Below are 20595 nucleotides of genomic sequence, written 5' to 3' on the forward strand. Positions count from 1 at the left end.
CTGGTCCACTGTTCCACGACCAGGACGGAAACCGCACATACACATACAGGGAAACACCACTTTGGTAAACTCGCCACGTTTATGCCATTCAAAATCTACAAACTTTGAAACCAACAGTTTTTCCCAAAGTGGCTTCTCAATGATGCTTTGGGAGTTAAGAGGAAGATGGAGGAAAAATATTGATAGTGACCTATCAAAGCAGATATTTTTAGAAAATTCAAAATGGCAACCTCTCCCCAAGGTCAAAAGTCAATGAAATTTTGGAGGAGTTTGTGGGTTTTACCCATTGACTGTAAAAATAATGGACTAATCGAGCTATGAGGTCCCCCATTGGAAATGCATTACTTCCACTCCTCGCAAAAGTAGGCCACCGCTTTCACCGTCACTTCCTGAAACGGATATCGCCATTTTGCAAACGTCTGCGATTGGTCTGAGTCTCTGTGAGTCATAGCTGAGTCATGGAATCTATAGGAAGTACTTTCGCCAATCTGGAGTGAGTTTATTGTGAATATCCGCCTCTTTCCACGGACTTTATTTGTTGCCACATCATGGAAAACATGGATGATGTTGAGTGAGTTGCCAGGGTTTAAATGTTTCAGAGAGCTCTACAGAGGCGCCGTGTATCCCTCCTTCACCCAACAGTAGCCGGGACAGTCTCCGGCAACCCCAGGGCTCTGGCGGGTTAGGAAAATAGATGGAAGTTCATGGCAAAAGTCCTCATATCGAGCAGCCATGTATATATTTTTTTGTTTTTTACCAGCTGATCAAGTCACTTAAAACCTCACGTGCCCAAAGCTGAGTCTCTGATTGGCTGACCACGCCCCGCTCGATGTCCAAATTGCGCCGCAGGACCTCAGATCACGTCTGTATATTGACTTAACATTGAAACTGGACGCTCCTGCTGCGTGAACCGGGTCTGGTGTGACCGCAGCATTAGACATATTTGAAAAACTGATACAAACAAAGAGTTTAAAGAGATAAATTCAACATGTTCTTTACATCTTTACAGTATATGTAAAAAAATATAAATTAAAAAATCAGTTAAAATCCTGCAGTGAGAGTTGCACAGCCCCTCATCAAACCCTCTTTAAGACTAACCAAGTCTCTGTATCATTTTCCTTTTTAAAATAATGCATGAATCATTAACTTTACAGATTCTCAGTTCTCCACCCCTTCTTATTGAAAATCTATTTTTGGTTAGAAGAGTTTCAAGAGCCACACTTCTCAGGAACTCCCATCATGCTCTGTTCCAGAGATGAGTCTAAAGATGGACAGGCTGGGTGTGTTTGCTATGTTTGAAGCGGTGGAAGCATGCAAACCTGAAGGAAGCCTCAACTTCCCCTAAATGTCGCCACATGTTGTTCTGAGGCATATTAGTGGTTTTGTTTTTCAGATTTCTTTTGGGTGGATGTGTTAAGTTTGTCAATTGTCCTCATTAAAGCTCAAGAAATGGCTTTAGTCGCATGTTTGATTAATGCTTCTAAATGTCTCACAGCCCTGTTGATCCTTAAAAATGCCTCCAACATTTCAAACCTGCCATGTCTGGTACAGCTACACGAAGTCTCCTTACTGTCATCTAGTGCTTGGTGGTGTTTTTGCAACGGATGATGCTTTTAATTGTCATTTTCACATGTCTAAAGACTTGAAAAGCTCTAATAAACAGTGCATTGTTCAATTGAATTAATAATAAACAACTTTAGAATTTACAACTGGTAAATAAGAAGTACATGTAGTCATTAAAAACAAGACAGTAAATATTTTATAGCTACTTAAAGGTTCATCTGTCATTAAAAACAAGAATCCACAATCAGAAAAGAGTGTTAAAATTATTAAAACAAAACTAATCAATGTATAAAACATATCAAAATCGACATCCACCACAGTTTCAACACCTGCAGTTTTGAATTTTAACGTCTCCCTTAAGGCATCAGTTCAAACAGGTGACTGGGTGGCCGGGGTGTACATTTTTTAGACGGTGTTCTTTGCTCTGTTGGGGCATGCAATTCCTCAACCCTGTCAAGTGTGAGCTATTAGCCCCTGAACATAAAGTATCCCTTATAAAACACCACTTAGGTGCTCTGGGTTCCTCCTGCTAAACTACTTTCAGAAACCTTGGCGTGTTTTTTTACTGACCAGTCAATGTCCTTCAAAAATCCTTTAAGATACTTGGTCAAAAACTGTTTTTATTACTTAAAGTCCTATATTTTTATCTGTTGTAAAATCATTCCCAGTGGTCTTTTAGTTATGGTTATGCTGTTTTTAGACAAAATCATATTTTGGGGATAATTTCTGCAAAGCAGCAGGAGCTCATTAGAAATTTGTCTCTGAGGAAGTTAGCCTCTGCTAATTTCCCATCAGCCCTTTGTTTACACTCTCTTGTGCTAGCTCATAGCACTTCACGAGCCCAAGCTAATATTAGCATAGCAAAAAAAAAGCAGCAAAAGAAAAAAAAAACAGTGAGGAATATTAAAGCTGTCCAGCCGTACAGTTTTGAGCCTGATGGCAGCTCAGACGAGGAAAATGAAGACGTTCACGGATCTATATGTGTGCATGTGGGTGATTTAGAATTGTAGTGATGCAAGGAGACTTTAGGATATTATCTGCTTCAGATCCAACAATAATTGAATAAAGAAATACATAAAAACATAGTTAAATCTTAAGCACACTACACAAAGAATTCACAGAATTTTCTTTTTTTTTTAAATGATATTTACCGGTAAATATCAATCATGATACAATGGGTGACTTGGTAAGTTTTTTGCTCACAGCAATATTAGTTGAACATACAAAAATATTGTTCAGTGAAAAAAAAGCCCCTCATTCAGCCATCATTTCAAATTTGATCCATACATTTTAACATGGTGGAACTGTTTAAATGTATGGATTAATTAATTATCTACTAATTTTGCAGTTTTTCAAAACAGGAAGTCATCATTTTGAAAAAAGAATAACAGCAGATGAGCTAATTTCAACCTAAAGTGTTAGAAATTAGCAACATTTTTTTTAACCACCAAAAGAGGTGACGTAGAAGCAGCCATTTTTAAATGAGCAGGAAAAGCGTCTCTACTGTCCCTAGTGGAATGATGATGAACTGCAGGGCAGAAAAAATCGACTAAGTCATATGTAATAAATAGGCTTTTAAAGAAAGTTTTGATAATGCTTATTTTTCTCTTTTGTTTCCATCATGTTTGAGCTTACAACTCAAGGTTGTATTGTATGTGTTTCCTTTTAATGAATAAAAATGAAATGAAATATATAATTTAAAAAAATGCTACAGGAGTCTCACTTGTATTAAATATGATACAAATGGTTACGTAGGGTTAAATTATTTCATATATATGTCATCCATCATGAGAAAAAGTTACAAGAACTATGTTAAAAACACCAAAAACACAATTTTCATTGGAGTGGGTCTTTAAGAAACATTGATGGTAACTAAAAATAACCTGAGGATTGTAACCCATGCTCTTATCATATCTTGTTCAAATTATTGTGATTCTTTTTTTACTTGTTTTAGTAAATTTACAGCTAATCGCCTGCAGTTGGAACAACATGCTGCTGCAATGAATTTAATAGGAATAAGTAAAAGGGCTCATTTAGCTGATTTGATCTTTGTTACAATGGTTACCTATTTCAATTTTGATTTTTAGAGCTCATAATGGACATGCCCCTTTTTTTCTTTGTAACTTCAGATTTGTATTAATTAACGTCTAAATCTATTGCAGTTGAATGAAAGCAACAGCAGCACTTACCAAGCTCAGCTCCTTCCTGGTAGATCCAGTCCACCGTGCAGCCAACCTCATGGAACACTGCTGTGAAGAAAGGGCATCCCGCCAGGATCGTGTGTGGGCTTTTACACAACAACCTCGCCTCGGTGTCTTCTGATCCCACACACACTCCAGCTGGGTCAAAGTTTGGGGTGTCCTCTGCCAGCCACTCGCGTGCCAGCCGGGTCAGGGTGTGGCGTGGGATAGAGTGTACCACTGGGTGTATTGATGCAGACATGCTAAAACCCTGAGAATAAACTGAGAGTTTGTCAGGTTATGTAAACTGTTTAAATTAGAACAAAAAAATCTCCCATTTATACAATAGATTACTCTGAAAATACAATGTAATGGGAAAGTTCAGAGGTTTAAAAACTGATTATTTTTCAAAAATGAAAGAAAATAATTAAAAAAAGATAATTAATGGGTTAAAAATATTGTGACTAAAATAAAAAAAAACATTTTTTTTCTAATGTAGATACTTCAGCTTTCTTTATTGCCCCTCGTGTCAGTGATAACAAGAGTGGGAGTACTCCCTCTATGCAGTATCATGAGCTGTACGACTTTAGCACATAAAGAACGAAATCATAATCAAGTTAAGAACTGCAGATATAAATGCAAATAAATGCAAACCTACCTTCACAAGGGTCTGTACAGTTTCAGCAGATCACAGGCTGCAGTCATCAAGCTCTTGCAGAAACATATCGTCGTATGTGGAGTTTGACCCGGTGTCCAAGCTGGAATGTTTACTAGCTCACTATGAGGTCACATGTGAGGCTTCCCATTGATTCCTCTGACCAATGTGTCTCATTCACAGCCCCCCTATTAGCATAAGTAATTCATTTTGAATCAATGTGACCTGTTACTGGAGTGTTTTTGTAACTAAATGATGAACTCAGTCTCTTGGCCTACTTTGTGGCATTAAACGTGTTTTTAAAATTTGCTGTTCACCAACTTTTGAAGTTTTTGTACTTTCTGTTAATGAAAATGAGTAAATTAAGATTGAACTTCTTTCATTTTGACCATTATACTGTATATTAGGATTAGCAGAAAAAAGAGGGTTTGAATACTGCCTCAAAATAATTAGTGACTTCATAAAATAAATGTCTGAGTTCTGAACTGGAAATGTTCATAAAATCCTTAAAATATACGAAAGCACTTGTGTGGAAAAAATATGATTACTTTCAATACGCCACAAAGGACCCAAAAGTTTCGAAACTCTAATTTACAGGTACAAATAATAATAATAATAAATAAATAAAGATTTGGAAGTTACAAAAAAGATTTGGAACAGAAAAAAGTTTTGCATTTTACATTTTGAGTTTTGCAACCTACAAAGTGTTGAAAATAATTAAATTTCTTTTAGAATAGCAAAAAGCTTGGAAAATTTTACTTTTTAAAATTTGGCAAAGCACCAATATATTTTTTTCTATTGTTTTGTTTGTGTTTTTACACAGTTTTGACAAAATGTAGCTCCATAAAACCGTCTTTACATAAATACATGGAATACATTATTTGAAGTGTGTCTCTTTTGTGTCCTCTGTAAATATGTATTATCTTTCAATGTTTCCAATTATATAAAACTTTATGAAGTGGAAGATTTATGAATGACTATTCTAAGAAAAGACAATAGTAGGAAGTACAGTGGTCAGTAAGAGCGCAGTGTCCGAACTATTTCTGCGTTTCCTCAGGACGCGGCAGCAAAACAAAGGCGGTGACGTCACCACGGCGGGTACGCACGGCGTCTGGATGCGCGCTCGCGACTGGCGCTCGCGACACTAGCTTCCTCCAGCAGCACAGCGGGAGAGAGACAGTCAGAACGAGAACCAGGAAGTGAAAGCACACGCATGGAGGGTGTGTCTGCCTCCGCCACCGTATGTCTTATTTCTTAGAACTCCGTCCTCCGCGGTCTGACTAATGGGGGACTTGGCGAAGACCCGGCGGCGGGAGCAGCTGAAGCGCTGGGCCGGCTCGAGCACCGACAAATCGTCGGATGTTCCCAGGAGGAGGTGGCGGGGAGATGCCGTGGACGGAACAAGGGAGCCCGAGGCCGTGCCTCCAGAGTCTGGGGTCAGAGATGAATGCAGCCCCATCCTCAGACGAAGGTGAGGAGGCATCTGAAAGGCAGCTAGCTGCCGCATTTCGCTCTGGAAGAGCTTTCCATTTTACTGCCAACAGCCACATTCATGCTCAGTAATGTCTCCGGTGGTTTAAAAAAACAAATATGAGCGGTAACTCTTCCTCTTCACCCGCTTCACTTCACGTCTGTCAAACTGACAGCCGCGGCTAACAGTCTGCTAGCTTAGCTTTAGCACGAGAATTAGCTGTTTACGTGGGTTTTTAGGGACAAAATCCACAAATTAAAGGCAGATTAGCGGCAAAAATAATGACAGTTGTCAGGTGAAACTAGCAGGTGTCGTTAATTTTGTATCCTGTATGGGCTTAGACAGCAAAACACTGACATTTACTTCATGTCACACATTTTTGTCCCTTTTCCCCTCCAGTACATCATTCTTATTGTGTGCTGTAGGTTTCCTCATTGGTTTTTTTAGCCCTTATTTTGAAGTGCAGTCTCATATCATTGTTAGGGCGGATTTTTTAAAGTTTTATTTTGAAGGCAGCATCTAGGATAGAGGTTTGAAGAAGGTGAAGCAGCTGATAAAGAGTGTTGATTCTGTGCTGGAAGCTCTGGAGACTCATTGTGCAAAGAAGAATGTCAGATAAGCTGCTAAACAGAATGGGCAGCCCGGCACATTCTCTGGATGGTCTCCTGTTGAAACAATGCAGGATCTTCAGCTCCACTGCAACAGGGACTGGCATTGCCCATGGCAATAAACCCACACAATGACTCTCTATGGTGAATCATTGTTTTGAATTTTTATATATTTTAAAACATTTGCTATTTAAATTAAATAAGGTGTGTATTAGTGTCAGACAAGAAGCAGCTGATCCGTGGAGCAAAATCAGAGCTTTTGTTTTTGTTTAAAATCACAAAATTATACCTTAAAAAGGGTTTTTATTTTAAATAGTAAAATATTGAACAAAATTATTGTAAGCTTTAACTTTTATTTGAAACTGTTCAGTTATTTTAACCAAGTCCCATGTTTTTTTAAATGTATTATACTGTTTTTGTGATCCTCTAACTATGAATTCTATTCATTTTTTTCATTTTTAAATTCTAAATTTCATGATTTACAGTGGAAAACTTTTTTTTTCAGTTCAAGATTTTTTTTTTTTATTCAATGATCATTTTCAGTTTTACTGTTTTACTTTCAGTTCCAAAACATTTTTTTTTCTTTTCAAGTGTTTGGCACTCATTTTGCTTTTGGGGGTGTGGTTTCAATTTAGGGGTGTGGCCTAACAAGGAAAGAGTGATGGATTGATTGATTCTTCATTTTTGATTACAGCCTGATAGGAAATCATATCTCCTGGACTGAGCAGTGTCTATATCCAGAGCAACATCTCCCTCCTGCAGAATATTAATCTGGCAGGGAAGGACGATGAAATACAAAAGAGGCCTCCTGGTTGAACAAAGACTCGTAGTATTGTAGAGCATCTCTTGTTGTAGTTCTGGAAACTCTCGCTTATTCTCTCTGAAAGAGTTCCTGTCTTATTCCATCCTAAACTTTACAACATGACTTACACAAACAAAGAACTCCATATCTGATGAATAAATTACATTTTTTTTGTTTGTTGTGACCTTGTGCTAGCTTCTTTATCTCTTAACTAATCTTAGGAGATAACAAATAGTTACAGATAAAAGTCTTTACTGCATCAACTACTAACTAATTGATTATTAAGTATTATTTAAACATGTTTAATGCTGTGATAACGATGACTTACATGAAGGCAATTCTTGAGCCTGATTCTCAATCATCTAAACATAAACGTTCTCTTTTTTTGTTCAGATATTTCCTAAAATGACCACAGATTATTGTAGCATAGTATCTAGTAACTGTTTTTATCTGCACATTACCACCAGCAGCACTTTGTCCTGACAGTGGGAATGCTGAGTACTACACTACATACGTTTGGGCATGAAAGCTAACATCAGTAGATTTATTTATTGTTTTCTTGATGCCCTGCAGTCCCTACAAATGTTCATACTAACATTTTCAATGCCATTAGCCTGATTTTAATGATTAAATTGCCAGAACTCCTTGTGCCTACATTCCTTGAAGGCACCGTGAGCGAAATACCATTTTCTATCAGGCTTTCCTTGTTAGACCACACCCCTTCATTGATGCCACGCCCCCCAAACTCAAAAAAAAGAAGAGAGAATGAAGTTATTTTATCATGTGACATTTGTCTTTCAAACAAATATAACCCTGATTTGGCTCCACAATGTTGTTTTTATAGGAAACCAAAAATATAAAGTCTATATTGACTGTTTATGTTGTTGTTTTGAACTTGTGTGACTGTTAAAACTGCTCTGGTTTTAATTTTGGGCTCTATCTTTGTTGAGTTTAGTTTTTTAGGTCCATTAGGTATAGAAATATGTTTCACATGAGGATTAAAACTCATTTTGGAGTGAGTTTGTGTTGGTCTGAGACTCTCTTTGCTCACCTGACCAGATTGTTCTCTAACTTCTTCCAATAACTGCTGGGATAGGCTCCAGCATCCCTGATGTTTTTAATTTAGAGGTGCAGCGATTAATCGATTTCTGTTTCTACGATCCAACCAATATCAAACGTTAATCATATCGTCAACCAGAAATACTGAATCGTTACATCCTTATCTCAGTTACTGCAAAGTAGGTAGAGATAATATATTGATTAAGGTTTTTTAAGGATTCAGGCTTTGTGAAGGCTGGGTAACATGTGCTGGAACTGAATTTTAAAACTGTGTTTTCTCGTCTGACTACTGCATGAATCCTAATAAAAGCGTACCTTAAAAATGCAGCAGATTAACTTTCACAAATGAGTTTTTTTATTTTTGTGATAGAGAATCAAGAAAAAAAATAATTTAAATTGTCTGAAAAAAGTTATGTTCTGTTCATTTAATAAAAGCACGACTTTGCTTTTTCTTAAATATTTGTTTTCTTTCTAGCTTATTTCTTCAACCACTAAATAACTGAGTTTAGGTTGTAGTCTTGCTTAAAACCACTTCTTGCAATGCATTAAATACTGTGCAAATGAAGTGCAGGAAGCTTGATAATCAATTTAAAGATGTTTTATAGTGGCTAGTGTTTGATCTATGAACCTTGTGAAAGTTTTTAAAAGTTCTTTTGCTCACTTGTAGCTCAGCTGTTGGTCCTAATCCTGCTTAGAGAAAATATTTTAACATTTTTAGCTTTATATTTAAACCCCACTCTTTAGCGCTGCCTTTTGTGTTTAATTTTTTTTACATGAGTGTGTTGGAATATTTAATTTAAGTCAGTTTATTTAATAAATGCCAGTTTTATCTCTTACAAAAAACATCCTGCTTTATTAATTTATGATTATTATGATGCGATTTGGTCAACTAATGCCAGATTTTCTTAAAGTGCCACTCTGATCATATTTTTATCTATTTTCAAAGTGTTCCCAGTGGTCTTTAATTGTAATTATACTTATTTTTTTTTCCTTAGAAAATTCGTCATTTTCTCATACAGTTTCTCCAGAGCGTAAGAAGTTTGTTAGAAATTTCCCCCTAACCTAACAGTAGTGGTATAATAAAAATGGCGAGCAATATTGCAGCTATCCAGCCGTACCGCTTTGAGCCAGATACCTGCTCAGATGAAGTAAACAACGGCGTACGTTGATCTCTTTGTCTGCACGTGGCTGCATCAGAATGGAGCGGAGCAGTTTGTGTCTTGCTGATTGTACATCACTGCTACAAGATTTTTCTAACTGCATTTTTTTCATCTGCTCCTGATTCACAACAATTCGAATAAAGAAATACTCAGAAATGCAATTTTAAGCCATTTTTTTTTTAATGTATGAATGAATAGTTTATTGTTCATGCCGTTTTACAAGGAAACGTACGTTAGCCCTCCTTTAGGCTTAAATAATTGGAACACAATGAAGACAATTTTTCGTAAAATTAGTTTTTATGTCTAATCTATTATCAGAGGGGTTTATTTTTAGAATATTTTAGTCTCTAATAATTTACATGATGTTTTTGAGAATTGGGTTCTACACCGTCATGTTTACATTGATCCCAAAAAGAGAAAAAGAATGACGCCACACCAAAGTCATAATGAAAGAAAATGCAATTTTTTACTTTCTTGCATTTTTAATACAAGTAAATCTGCTGCATTGATTGATTGATTTCTTATGAAAAATACAGGACAAAACACAATTATTTCAAACTCATTACAGAAATAATGGAATTAATTAGAAAATATAAAACAAACAAAACACACTTATGTCACATTTGGTTTGTTCATTTTTGTGATTATTAACTAAAGTCAGTAGGGTTTGCATTAGGAGGATCATATTTGACACATGTTGTATTTTATTTTGAAAGGAACTTGCACAAGCTGCAGTCAAATTAAAATAATTTAAATTTGCCACAAAAAGAAAAATATCACTGTTTTCTAAATATTTTTAAAGCTGCATTTTATATTTTAATGGTCACAAAAACATGACTAAAGCATATTTTTTAAATGGTAAAAACAGACTTTGTGGCTCTTGTTGGGTTTTGGTCAGGAAGAAACGAGCCCAAATGTCTCTTTTAGCAAAAAAGGTTGCAGAACCCTGGTCTATGTCCTAGTTCATTGCTTTGCTTGTATTTGTCTAATATTCGGTCTTTAAACTTATTTCTAATGTAACTATGTTTGTAGGGTTTTGAAATTATATTATTGTCTTCTGAAACAAAATAAAAAATGGATGGAATTACGTTTGGCCGAGTTAGAGTCCATTTGGCTTTTAGCATAAACAATAAATAAATAAACTAAATCTCAAAACTTGAGTAGTCAGGATTCAGCAAACAGGTTATTTGTGTTTGCTGCTTCTTTTTCCTGATTATTGTGACTTTTTTCTGCAAGGGAAACAAGATGATGATGATAATGATGATGTTGACTATGATGTTCTCCATCATCAGAAAAATGACACAAGAACGTGTTAAAAACACAGTTTTTAGGAAAAGTTTTTCTGAATGACTGGAATTGTAAGATCTGGTTCATTTTTAAGGTTTACGAGAACATCTGGTCCTAGTACCACAGTACACTTTAAAGACTACTTTACTGAAAGAACAAATACTTAAGTAACGGTTCTACTTCCAGGTCGTGTCTGAACTAGAATATTTGTCTTTTATAATCAAATAGTTGCAGGTTTTGTGGTCTCTTCAGCTCATGAGGTAGAGATGCTCCTTCCTCTTAAAAATAATTAGAAACCTTAATAATTACTGGGATGAATTCTCCTTTTTCAGAAGTAGAACCTTTTTAGAAAGTGTGATAGAACGAGCACAGCATGATGTTCTAAAGCTTCCAGCAGGATTTCAGCATTTCTTCGTCCTCCGTCTTTAGGAAACGGGTGAGGTTTGACAGGGCTGCCGAGTTCCTGGCAACATGCGCAAGTGGGGACACGGAGGAGGCCAAAATGATGCTGGAGGAGGCCAAGGAGATGGTGCACGAGGACGGCGTGGCAGACCTCATAAACTGCTCCAACGCCGACGGCATCACTGCTCTTCATCAGGTGAGCTCCTCGCCCCTCACCCGGAGCCTTCAGTGAAATCAAATTTCTCACAGTTCTTCGTCTGGTGCCTCACAGGCCTGCATCGACGGCAGCTTGGAAATCGTGACGTTCCTCTTGGAGCATGGGGCCAAAGTGAACCAGGTTGACAGCGAAGGATGGACGGCGTTGCACGCCGCTTCCTCCTGCGGCCACCCCGACATAGCAGAGTGTGTAATCTGACAGCAGAACACAACACTCCAACTGTGTGCAGTTTTCTACAAGTGGCCATTGTCAAAAAGAACACAAGTCAGAGCGGCGCGTGGGTGACGGAGGCGCTCTCCGTCCACAATACTAACATTGTTGTCATGTTAGACAAGTCGACAGCTGACACATGAGTGGAATGCCAGCCAGACTCGAGCTGCTCAAACATTTCTCATGAACATCGTCGTGTTCTGTTGCACCTCTACAGATAATGTTACAGAATGATACGATCATTTAAATGTTGTCTGAAGAGATTGTTTGTTTTGTCAGATACCTTTTACAGAACGGAGCATGTCTTTCTGCTGTGAACTGTGACGGCGAGGTTCCTCTGGACCTGGCGATTGATGAAACCACTGAGTCGCTCCTTCAGGATTACAGCCAGAAGATGGGTGAGGGTTCATCGGGATGTCACATGGTCTGTGTGGAGGACGGCGTTGACGTGTGAAGGCTCAACAATGTTTTTCTTCACCTTGAAATCAGTGGTCCCCATCCCCTGGGCCGCAGACCGGTACTATAACCGTGGGACAGTTGGTACTGGGCCAAATAAAAACACGGCCTACATTTTTTCCCATTTAATATAGAAGCAGGAGAAAATATGTGAACCATTTGGTTTTATGTGTAAACTGGACACACGATTGTTTGTGCGCAATAAAAACATGAAAACGTTAAAAACAGAAAATGGAGCTACTCCCAGTTACATATTTTCTCTTGTAACTGTACATTATCTGTTTGTGAAGGAAGTTTCATTTTGAAAAACCACTGGATTCTTTCCTCCACGTGTGACTCATTTTTGAGGCACGTCAAGTCACCCAGTCGCTTGTGAAAAATACTTCCGTTGTGCCCGGGCCACTACATTGAAACTCCCAAAAGCTAGAAACATTAACAAAAAAACAAACATGTAAAGTCTCTGTTGGTGAAAAAGATCCAGTGAGGAAACGAAAGTAGAGCCTTTGACTTCAAAATAAGAGAATCTTCATTTGACAGACAAACCAGAAGTATTCACTCCAAAAATGGATTTATGACAACAGTTGTTTCCACAGGCCATAATAATAATAATAATAATGCAGAATAATCAGTAATTGGCTGTTGTAATATTGCGATGTTTTGACATTAAACCGGTCGTACACTGAAAAAAGTTTAAAATTCATCCCCAAAGACAAAAAAATGCTGCCATTACTGTGGGTAAAAACTCATTTCTAAGACATTTATCGGCAGAAAAGCATTAAATTCTCTGGTTTCACATTCACTTCTCTTAAAGCCCCAGAATGCATCTCTGACATGGTGACCTCTTCTAGCTCCTTCAGAGCTCTGAGGTCAGACTTTTATTCTTAAAATCCTATTTTAAGTTGTCTTTCAGGCATCAGCTCCTTGATTGTTGAACAATTTTCCTTTGGATTTTAAGCCCAAACTGGATGAAGCGGGGAGTGATGTCACCCAAGGAAAAGACCTTACCCCCGGTTCCCAAAAAACTAAGTAAATTCTCAGTCCTGTAGACTTATATTAATAAAACATAATAATACATATTATATTAATAAAAAATAGTCGTAGTTACTCACTCATTCTATTTATCAGAATGACCATTCTTGCTATTCTATTTTTTTCCCCAGAAATGATTCAACTTTTTAACTGACCAATCAGATACCTCAATAAAAGTGGGCGGAGCCTGCTGGCCCTCCATGTTCAATATTCAAAACTTTTGATTGGAGATTCTCCAGAGCCTGCTTTCAAGTGGTAGGGGTGTGGCCTTCCATCAAGCTCACTTCTGATTGGTGGAATGTCTACTCATTCCAACATGGCGGTGTTCGTATTGCCAAAAAATGGCGACTTCATGAGGTTGGAGCTGGAAATAAGCCATTTTCTACGAATGACGTCACACTCGCTCTGTCCAGTTCTCAGATACTGTCGATGTTAACATGCACGGCCATCTTTATTTACTACCTCAGCAGAAGATCAGATAAAAACTGGTCTTGCAGAAGCTCAGGTGTTTCCTCCTGACGTGGACAGGGTCAGACTGCATCAGACCCGGTCTGGTTGTGTGGAGGTCACATGGTGGACTTCCTTTGGAATTTCAAATTAAAGTGACTCCCGTTTCCAGGTGTGGACTTGGAGGCAGCTAAGCGCCTGGAGGAGGAGCAGATCATGAAAGACGCGCGGGTCTGGCTGGCTGAGGGCCCCCCTGACAACGTTCATCATCCGAGAACGGGGGCCACCCCGCTGCACGTGGCGGCCGCCAAAGGCTACATAGAAGCTCTAAAGTGAGCGGTCTACTTGATCGGTAGTGAAAATAACCATCGCTGTGACTCACGCCGGATCTGGGTTCTTCCAGGATCCTGTGTCAGTGCGGTCTGGACGTGTCGGCTACGGACCACGACGGCTGGACGCCTCTCCACGCCGCAGCTCACTGGGGTCAGGAGGAGGCGTGCCGCATCCTGGCTGAACAGCTTTGCAACATGCAGGCTCGCAGCAACGCGGTGAGAATTTAAAATGCTGCTTTTTCTTACTTTTCAGTTCTGTTTTCTGCCCGGTTCCGACAACTGAACGTCTTTTCCTGCTTTGTTTGGTGAAATCTCTCAGGGTCTGACACCATTTGAAGTCGCAGATGAAAGTGTGGAGGGGCTCCTGGAGGAGTTGTCACAGAAACAAGACAACGTAAGAGATATTTAGCATTAACTTGATGAAAAGCCGTCGGTTCCCGTCATTAAGAAATTGTGTGTTTTTCAGTGGCGGAATGAGCAGTCTAAACTGGACCGGCAGAACCAACAAGGTCCTCCTGCACAAGGCAAGAGGAGGAGGTGGGTATCTTTCTGGAAGTTCTCCAGTGATGTTGATTTTGATGTTATTAGCTCAATTTTGGAGCATTTTTCTCACGATGGAGGACACGTATAAACTATTAGGATCATTTTTTTATTCAAATTCGGATGAATGAGGAGCAGACGAAAACTGTACGGCTGGAAAGCTCAGATATTGCTCGCCATTTTTGTTGCACCGCTAATGTTAGCTTGGGGTTGTGAGGGTCTGTAAGCTAGCAGGAGAGAATGTAAACAGAGGATTGATGGGAAATCAGTGCAGGCTTACTCTGGTCCCGCCCTCAACTCGGAGGTGAATTTCTGATGAACTCCTGCCGCTCTGCAGAAACTATGTCTGAGAAATGAATGCATTTTTAAAAATTTTGGTTAATAGTGGAATAATCATACTTAACCCTCAGGCGTCCTGCTGTGAGATCAATGTCTAAAATGAACTTTATTTTTTCTTTTTATTATTCTGTAATTTATATTTTATTTAATTAAATAGAAGATGTGACATTTATTTGTAGTAATTCAGCTAGATTTGATTGTTTTTCACAAACACAATAAGGATAATTTATTTAAAAAAAATAAAAAAATAGATTTCCAGGAATAATTTAAAATGGACAGCAGTGCAATTAGAAGAGAAATTCTTATTTTTGGGCTGCCTGGAAGTTGGAGCCACACAGACAGACTGAAGTTCTATCACTGTTTGTAAAATAACATAAGAAAGATTACATTATTGACCAGTGAGATCTGTGATGTTCCTCTATCAACACAAAATATTAATTTATGTGAATTTCACCTGGAATTTTTTTGGCATTTTCATTCAAAAACATGTTAATTATTTTTGTTGACTAAATTTATACTTGTTGTTTTTATGAAATTACACCTAAAACTATAATTTTATGTTGTAAAGACAGTTTGTTAAACATTTTTGGGGTTTCCACATCAAAATTAGTCCAAAAAATTTAGAAGTAGACATAAACTGAGTTTTAGACTCTAGGTTCCAAAGGGTTAAAAATAAACGTTCTAAATTTACAATTTTGTGTGCGATTTCATATTGTTATTATTTGCTGATAATAAGTCAGCAAATATTGTAACTAAAAAAACAGTCGTGATTAATTGCGATTAATTTTTTCCAGGTTTGCGGTTAATTAGTACATTTTTTTATCGATTCCCTTTCCTAGTTTTTTTGTTTTTTCCTTGTTTCCAGGAGTTCTGTGTGCAGGATGAGCAGCAGAGACAAGCTGAACGTGCAGGACCAGTCCAAAGAGAGGGGCGTCTCGGGGAGCCTGAGCGAGGAGAAGGAGAGCAGCCCGGGTAAACCCTCCTGCTCCTGAACGTCTCTGAGAGTGTGACTCACCACACGAGTTACAAAAGACGTCTGTTCTTTCACCCAGAGAGCTCCACTGTTTCCAGTCCAGACTCGGAGAGCGTGACCACAGCCAGTCCTGCCGAGAAGGTACGAACGCCGTCAACCAATCACGCTGCAGCTCTGAAAAACATGCGTCAACAATTAATACCAAAAAGGATTAAGCTGGTTTGAGGTCGTTTTGTATATAAAACCGTTAAGACCGTTTATAATGTCAGATGGAATAAAAAGAAACGTTTCTGTTGCAGGAAATGACTTTGGTTTGTGAGGCAAACGCTTGTTCTGTGAAATTGCATCTTCAGTTTCACAACTTCATGCTCTGAACTTTAGAAGAGCTTAAAAGTGGGAAGTCCGCTCGTTTCAGAAGAGGCACAGGAGGCCTCATTCTGGTCTGAAAGTAGAGGTGGGCGATGGGGACTAAAAATAACACCTTGGGTTTTTTCACAACAAATTTTGTTTCCAGTTTGTTTTCTTCCTCCTTTTACTTTCTTAAACAAAAATGACAAAATATATTTAACTAAAACTTTTATTTTAGCATTTTCTTTGGGAGTTAAACTGAAATTAAAGTGTAATTAAATACAAGCTGTAAAAAGGAAATGTGTGCTGTTATGTGAGCGATAGAGAGGAGCACTTCTCTCACTCGACATAGTTTTTTGTTCAAATAAATTCAACGTACTTTGATTTTTGGTACAGATTTTGCAGCGTGCGGTTTGAATCTCCAACTCTGAAAACCGAACATGTCCATAGAACTGAAGAAAATGCTCATTTTTTGGGAATGAGCTCCTCTTTGCAAGTTACCATTATAACATCTGCACATTTCAAGAGACAGATGGAAAAAAAGTAAGGGAGACAGGCGAGCTGACCTCATCCCTAACAACAGAAGTGAGAAGGGAAAATAAAATCCAGATTTCCCCCCAAAAATAAATCATCTTAAAGGGCAAATTTGAGTTCATGAATAAAACTGATTTATCACCCTGCCTTAGTTTCAAGTCGCAAAATGGCAACCTGCTATTATTTATTAAAAATAAGCAACATTTATTATTATTGAAAATATACATTTCTGAGTTTGAACATTTTGAAGGTTTTATGAGCTCTTCTCTTGTTGAAACTTGAACTTTTATTTTTTAGGATTTTCTCGATTTCTCCGAGCAAAAACTATTTCAACAATGTCTTAATTCATTACTACAGTTTGTTTGCATACAGGATGCAGAAGTTACAACATGTTTCCTCTTTGCTCCTTATATTATGACACACTCGTGAACATATCAGTGTGAAGGGACTAAAGAAGGAGTCTCCGAGCTGATGCTCCAGAACTTCTGCTACCCTCCACTGTGGCTCTCCGGTTGAAGAAAAATCAAAGTTTAAAGTGTAAAAAGTTACTGTAAAGTAAAAGTGAGTAAAGTAACTCAAACTTTATTCATCTTATTCACAAACAGATGAAGAACACCACATATCACAAGTCGAATAAAATATTTTGACAGAAAATCGAGTGGAGGATAGTAAACACAACTAGAATTAAGGCAGATTATGAAACTGATTTTCAGTTTTTAAACAGGTTAAAAGTTTGTAAGCGCACCTCTTGGTTAAAAAAATCGGATACGGCTCATTTAATTTGTTCTGATTTAGTTTTAATTATTTAGATTTACACACTTTCTGGTTGAAATATGCCACAAACAGTATTTTTTGACATTACGTTGCCTACTACTACATTTGCTCCATTGAGATAATCCTATGTGAAACTTTTATTTTGAAAGGAAGTCATGTGAACTTCTGTCGATAGTTATAAACTATTATATATTCTGATAAAAGGCTAATTTATTTTTTGTTTGTGTTTTATTTATGAAAAACTCAATAGTTTTTGTATTTTTCATGATAGTAACATAAATACAAATCAGTTTCTTAATTTTTTTTTCTTTAAAAGATGAAGTAAAACTTTGTGGCTTTTTGTGGGTTTTGGTCAATGAGAAATTGACCCGCATGGCTCTTCAAGTGTTGATGGTTGGAGACCGCTGAACTATAGTAAACACTTCAGAAGCAATGGACCAAAAATAATAGCGTTAATTGTCAAAAATTACATGTAAAACACAATACAATTGACATTTAACTTCCTAAAGTATAAAAAAAATCAGTTGTATTCCACTAAATGCTTCCAACTAACTAAAACTGCAGCTTATATTTCTAAAAAGACAGAATTTAGAACATTTTGTGCCAAAATGAAATCCTGAAAGCAACATAAAAATCTGGAAGACTCGGTCAAAGCGGCTCCGACTCCTGGAGCAGAGAAACGATTGTTCTGTCACGCAGAACGTGTCGAACTGTTTCAAAACTATAGAATTTCTTTTGTAACTCTCCAACACTCCCCCACATCAGCTTTAGGAAAGTTTTCTTTAAACATACGCTCTGTTTGCTTTATTTCTATATATCACACGCTGTGACTCCTAGTTTTCTTTAGAGGTATTTCAAAGTACTGACACCTTTTCACAGCAAAGACTTTGTCGTAACAGCAATAAAACCGATCCTTTCATCTGATTTTATAACTGCAGCGACACACTTTATGACAGAGTAAAGATGAGGATTATTATAATTATAACCTTCTTTAATCACTTTGAGATTAGACGACTTTTACGTGTCTTTCAAAGCATTGAGCTCAAGGAGTTGAGATATTTTTGTAAGTATTTACCTGCAAAGTCGTTTTTTCCAAGCTGCTGGAACGGATCTTTTTAGACATTTGGATCTGTTTGATATAAAATCCTGTGATCAAAGGCTGTAGTAACTTAAAAAAACAAACATCTGAAACAGTTGCGTACACTTGAGTCGACATAAGTATCTGTGGATTTCAGTTCACTGTGATAAATAGTTTAAAGCCTAAAATACCCTCATAGATTACATCACATAGTCCAGTACAGACATGAAGGGAGCGTTCACAGAGCGGCATTCTGAAGTAGAACCTCAGTGTTAACATGATCCTTGTTTTTTTTAACCAGGAACAAAACTCAGACATTTGGTTGAATAATTTAATATTGAAAATGTTTTTTAAAACACACACTTTGTTGTTTTAAAGGGGGCATACTATGATTTTCTTAAGTCTTTCAGAGTAAACTATATCCATTTAAATGATCATATATCTAATTATTTATGAAATATGTTTTTTTTCTTTTGGTAAACTCTTTTCATACAAGGAAGTAAAACGACTCGATCTCTGAGGCTCCGCCTTTCGCTCCCAGAGGGTGCCGCCCATTTCACGACGTCAGCCTAAAGCTGTCATCGTCAGTGTGTCATCCACGGAAAAAAACATAAATTAAAATATATATTTATTGATGTACATACTGTGAAGCTCGGGCGTTTATCCCCAAAATTTGGCACAAACGGAATGGTGATGGCTAATGCGTTCATTTGTTGCGGTGAAATTTGGTCAAAAACTACCACATGAATATTTTAGGATTTATTTAAATGATGACATATAATCTCCTTTTCAAATATCGTCTTCACTTTCATACGGATTTAAATCAATTCTTCAAACTCGCCACTCACTTTTTCCACCAGGAAATAGTCTGCTCCCTTTCTTCTGCCGTCTTCCCGATGTCACCATCTGCTTGCACCACTCTCAGATATGCTCCTATGCCAAAGCGCAAAGTTTGAGCGCTAAAGAATGAGTGTTTCTTGGTCAGCCGTCCAAACTCACAACACAAACAGTCGGCGTTTGCTAGCTTTGTGGAGAAAGTGTTCGTGTTAGCCTGGGGGCGAAATGAAGCTCAATGTTTTGCAGAATCTCAAAGGTTTGATGGAACAGTGTCATCTGCATATAAATGGAAGCTTGCATCAACACTTACATTTATCCGATGACTTCTGATTTAGTGCTTCCTAAATAAATAAATCAAACAGAATTGTCTGTTTTGGATTTTGCCCACAGAAACGTGTTGATGCTGCAGAAAAAGCAACTTGATGCTGATATTTCTCTGCTTCTTCCCTCTCTTTGGTTCAGACCTCGGAGGAGAAAGAGGAGGAGAAGGAGCAGGACAAGGCGAGCCGCACCGCCAGAGTCCAGCCCACTCCTCAGGCGAGGGACGCCGCAGCCGAGTCGCCCAACGCTGACAAGAAACAGCAGCAACCCAAACAGTAAACGCACACAGAAGATTGGCTTGTTTTACTGAACGTCTGTAACGCAGGAGTTTGTGATTTTAGGTTCCAGGCTCCAGTTAGAGATGAAGAGTCCGAGTCTCAGAGGAAAGCTCGCTCCCGACTGATGCGGCAGTCTCGCCGCTCCACTCAGGTATGAAGATAGGTGATGGTTCACCTGTGATAAAGTTGGTTATATCCCAAAAAATGTATTCCTCTGGGGTTTCCCGTCGATAAAATCAAGTCTGTGTTCTGAAAACAGAGAAATGAGGACACCAGAGAGATGACGTTTTTTATTACAATTAAAGCTGCAATGTTTCCATCTTCTTCCTAAAGATGAGATCTAGAAAACATGCTCTACTTATCAGTTTTGCTGCAAAAAGATCCCATTTAGGATAAAATATCTGAATGATCCAGAAATTAAGCCTTTTTTCAAAACTGTAACGTGGTTTGAAAGGGGTGAGGAAAGTTACAAAACTCTTTCCATCAGCTGAAGATGTTTTTCTTCTTCCTGATTGTAGGACTGGTCAATATATATATATATATATCTCAGATTTTTTTTCCTGAATTCAATTTTAATTATTTTTTGTCTCCCTGCTTTTACTTTCTTTTACCATGAAAAACTATTTTTTTTTTCTAGCTTTTAAGTGTATTATAGTGTATATAAAAACAAAAAAAAATCATCCAAAACAACATTT

The 20595-nt window shown here is 37.8% G+C and overlaps 2 protein-coding genes and 1 long non-coding RNA gene across 4 annotated transcripts in view; 1 reads left to right on the forward strand and 2 right to left on the reverse strand.

Moving 5' to 3' along the window:
• The window catches only part of LOC112157041 (nicotinate-nucleotide pyrophosphorylase [carboxylating]), a 9929-nt gene extending 5287 nt beyond the window's left edge, over positions 1 to 4642 (reverse strand). Inside the window, exons 1-2 of one of the 2 annotated variants that reach the window (XM_024289491.2) lie at positions 4402 to 4642; positions 3753 to 4014 (exon numbers count right to left, since the gene is read on the reverse strand). In XM_024289491.2, the coding sequence (XP_024145259.1) occupies positions 3753 to 4005 (253 nt within the window). In that variant the 5' untranslated portion in view covers positions 4006 to 4014; positions 4402 to 4642. Of the gene's footprint in view, positions 1 to 3752; positions 4026 to 4401 lie in introns of both variants that reach the window. The other variant, XM_024289490.2, reaches the window with a different exon arrangement.
• An 860-nt stretch (positions 4643 to 5502) lies between these two features.
• ppp1r12c (protein phosphatase 1, regulatory subunit 12C) overlaps positions 5503 to 20595 on the forward strand; it is a 23815-nt gene continuing 8722 nt past the window's right edge. Inside the window, exons 1-12 of the mRNA XM_024289505.2 lie at positions 5503 to 5869; positions 11215 to 11383; positions 11459 to 11589; positions 11894 to 12012; positions 13719 to 13878; positions 13950 to 14094; positions 14198 to 14272; positions 14345 to 14415; positions 15623 to 15729; positions 15810 to 15871; positions 19764 to 19897; positions 19964 to 20051. Of these exons, the coding sequence (XP_024145273.1) occupies positions 5682 to 5869; positions 11215 to 11383; positions 11459 to 11589; positions 11894 to 12012; positions 13719 to 13878; positions 13950 to 14094; positions 14198 to 14272; positions 14345 to 14415; positions 15623 to 15729; positions 15810 to 15871; positions 19764 to 19897; positions 19964 to 20051 (1449 nt within the window). The 5' untranslated portion in view covers positions 5503 to 5681. The remainder of the gene's footprint in view (positions 5870 to 11214; positions 11384 to 11458; positions 11590 to 11893; positions 12013 to 13718; positions 13879 to 13949; positions 14095 to 14197; positions 14273 to 14344; positions 14416 to 15622; positions 15730 to 15809; positions 15872 to 19763; positions 19898 to 19963; positions 20052 to 20595) is intronic.
• Positions 15597 to 18531, reverse strand: LOC118599235. The gene is made up of 2 exons (XR_004948529.1): positions 18462 to 18531; positions 15597 to 15904 (listed from the first exon to the last, which is right to left on the reverse strand). It is a non-coding gene; the product is annotated as an uncharacterized LOC118599235 (long non-coding RNA).

This window comes from Oryzias melastigma, linkage group LG1, assembly GCF_002922805.2.
Source record: "Oryzias melastigma strain HK-1 linkage group LG1, ASM292280v2, whole genome shotgun sequence".
Lineage (NCBI taxonomy): Eukaryota > Metazoa > Chordata > Actinopteri > Beloniformes > Adrianichthyidae > Oryzias > Oryzias melastigma.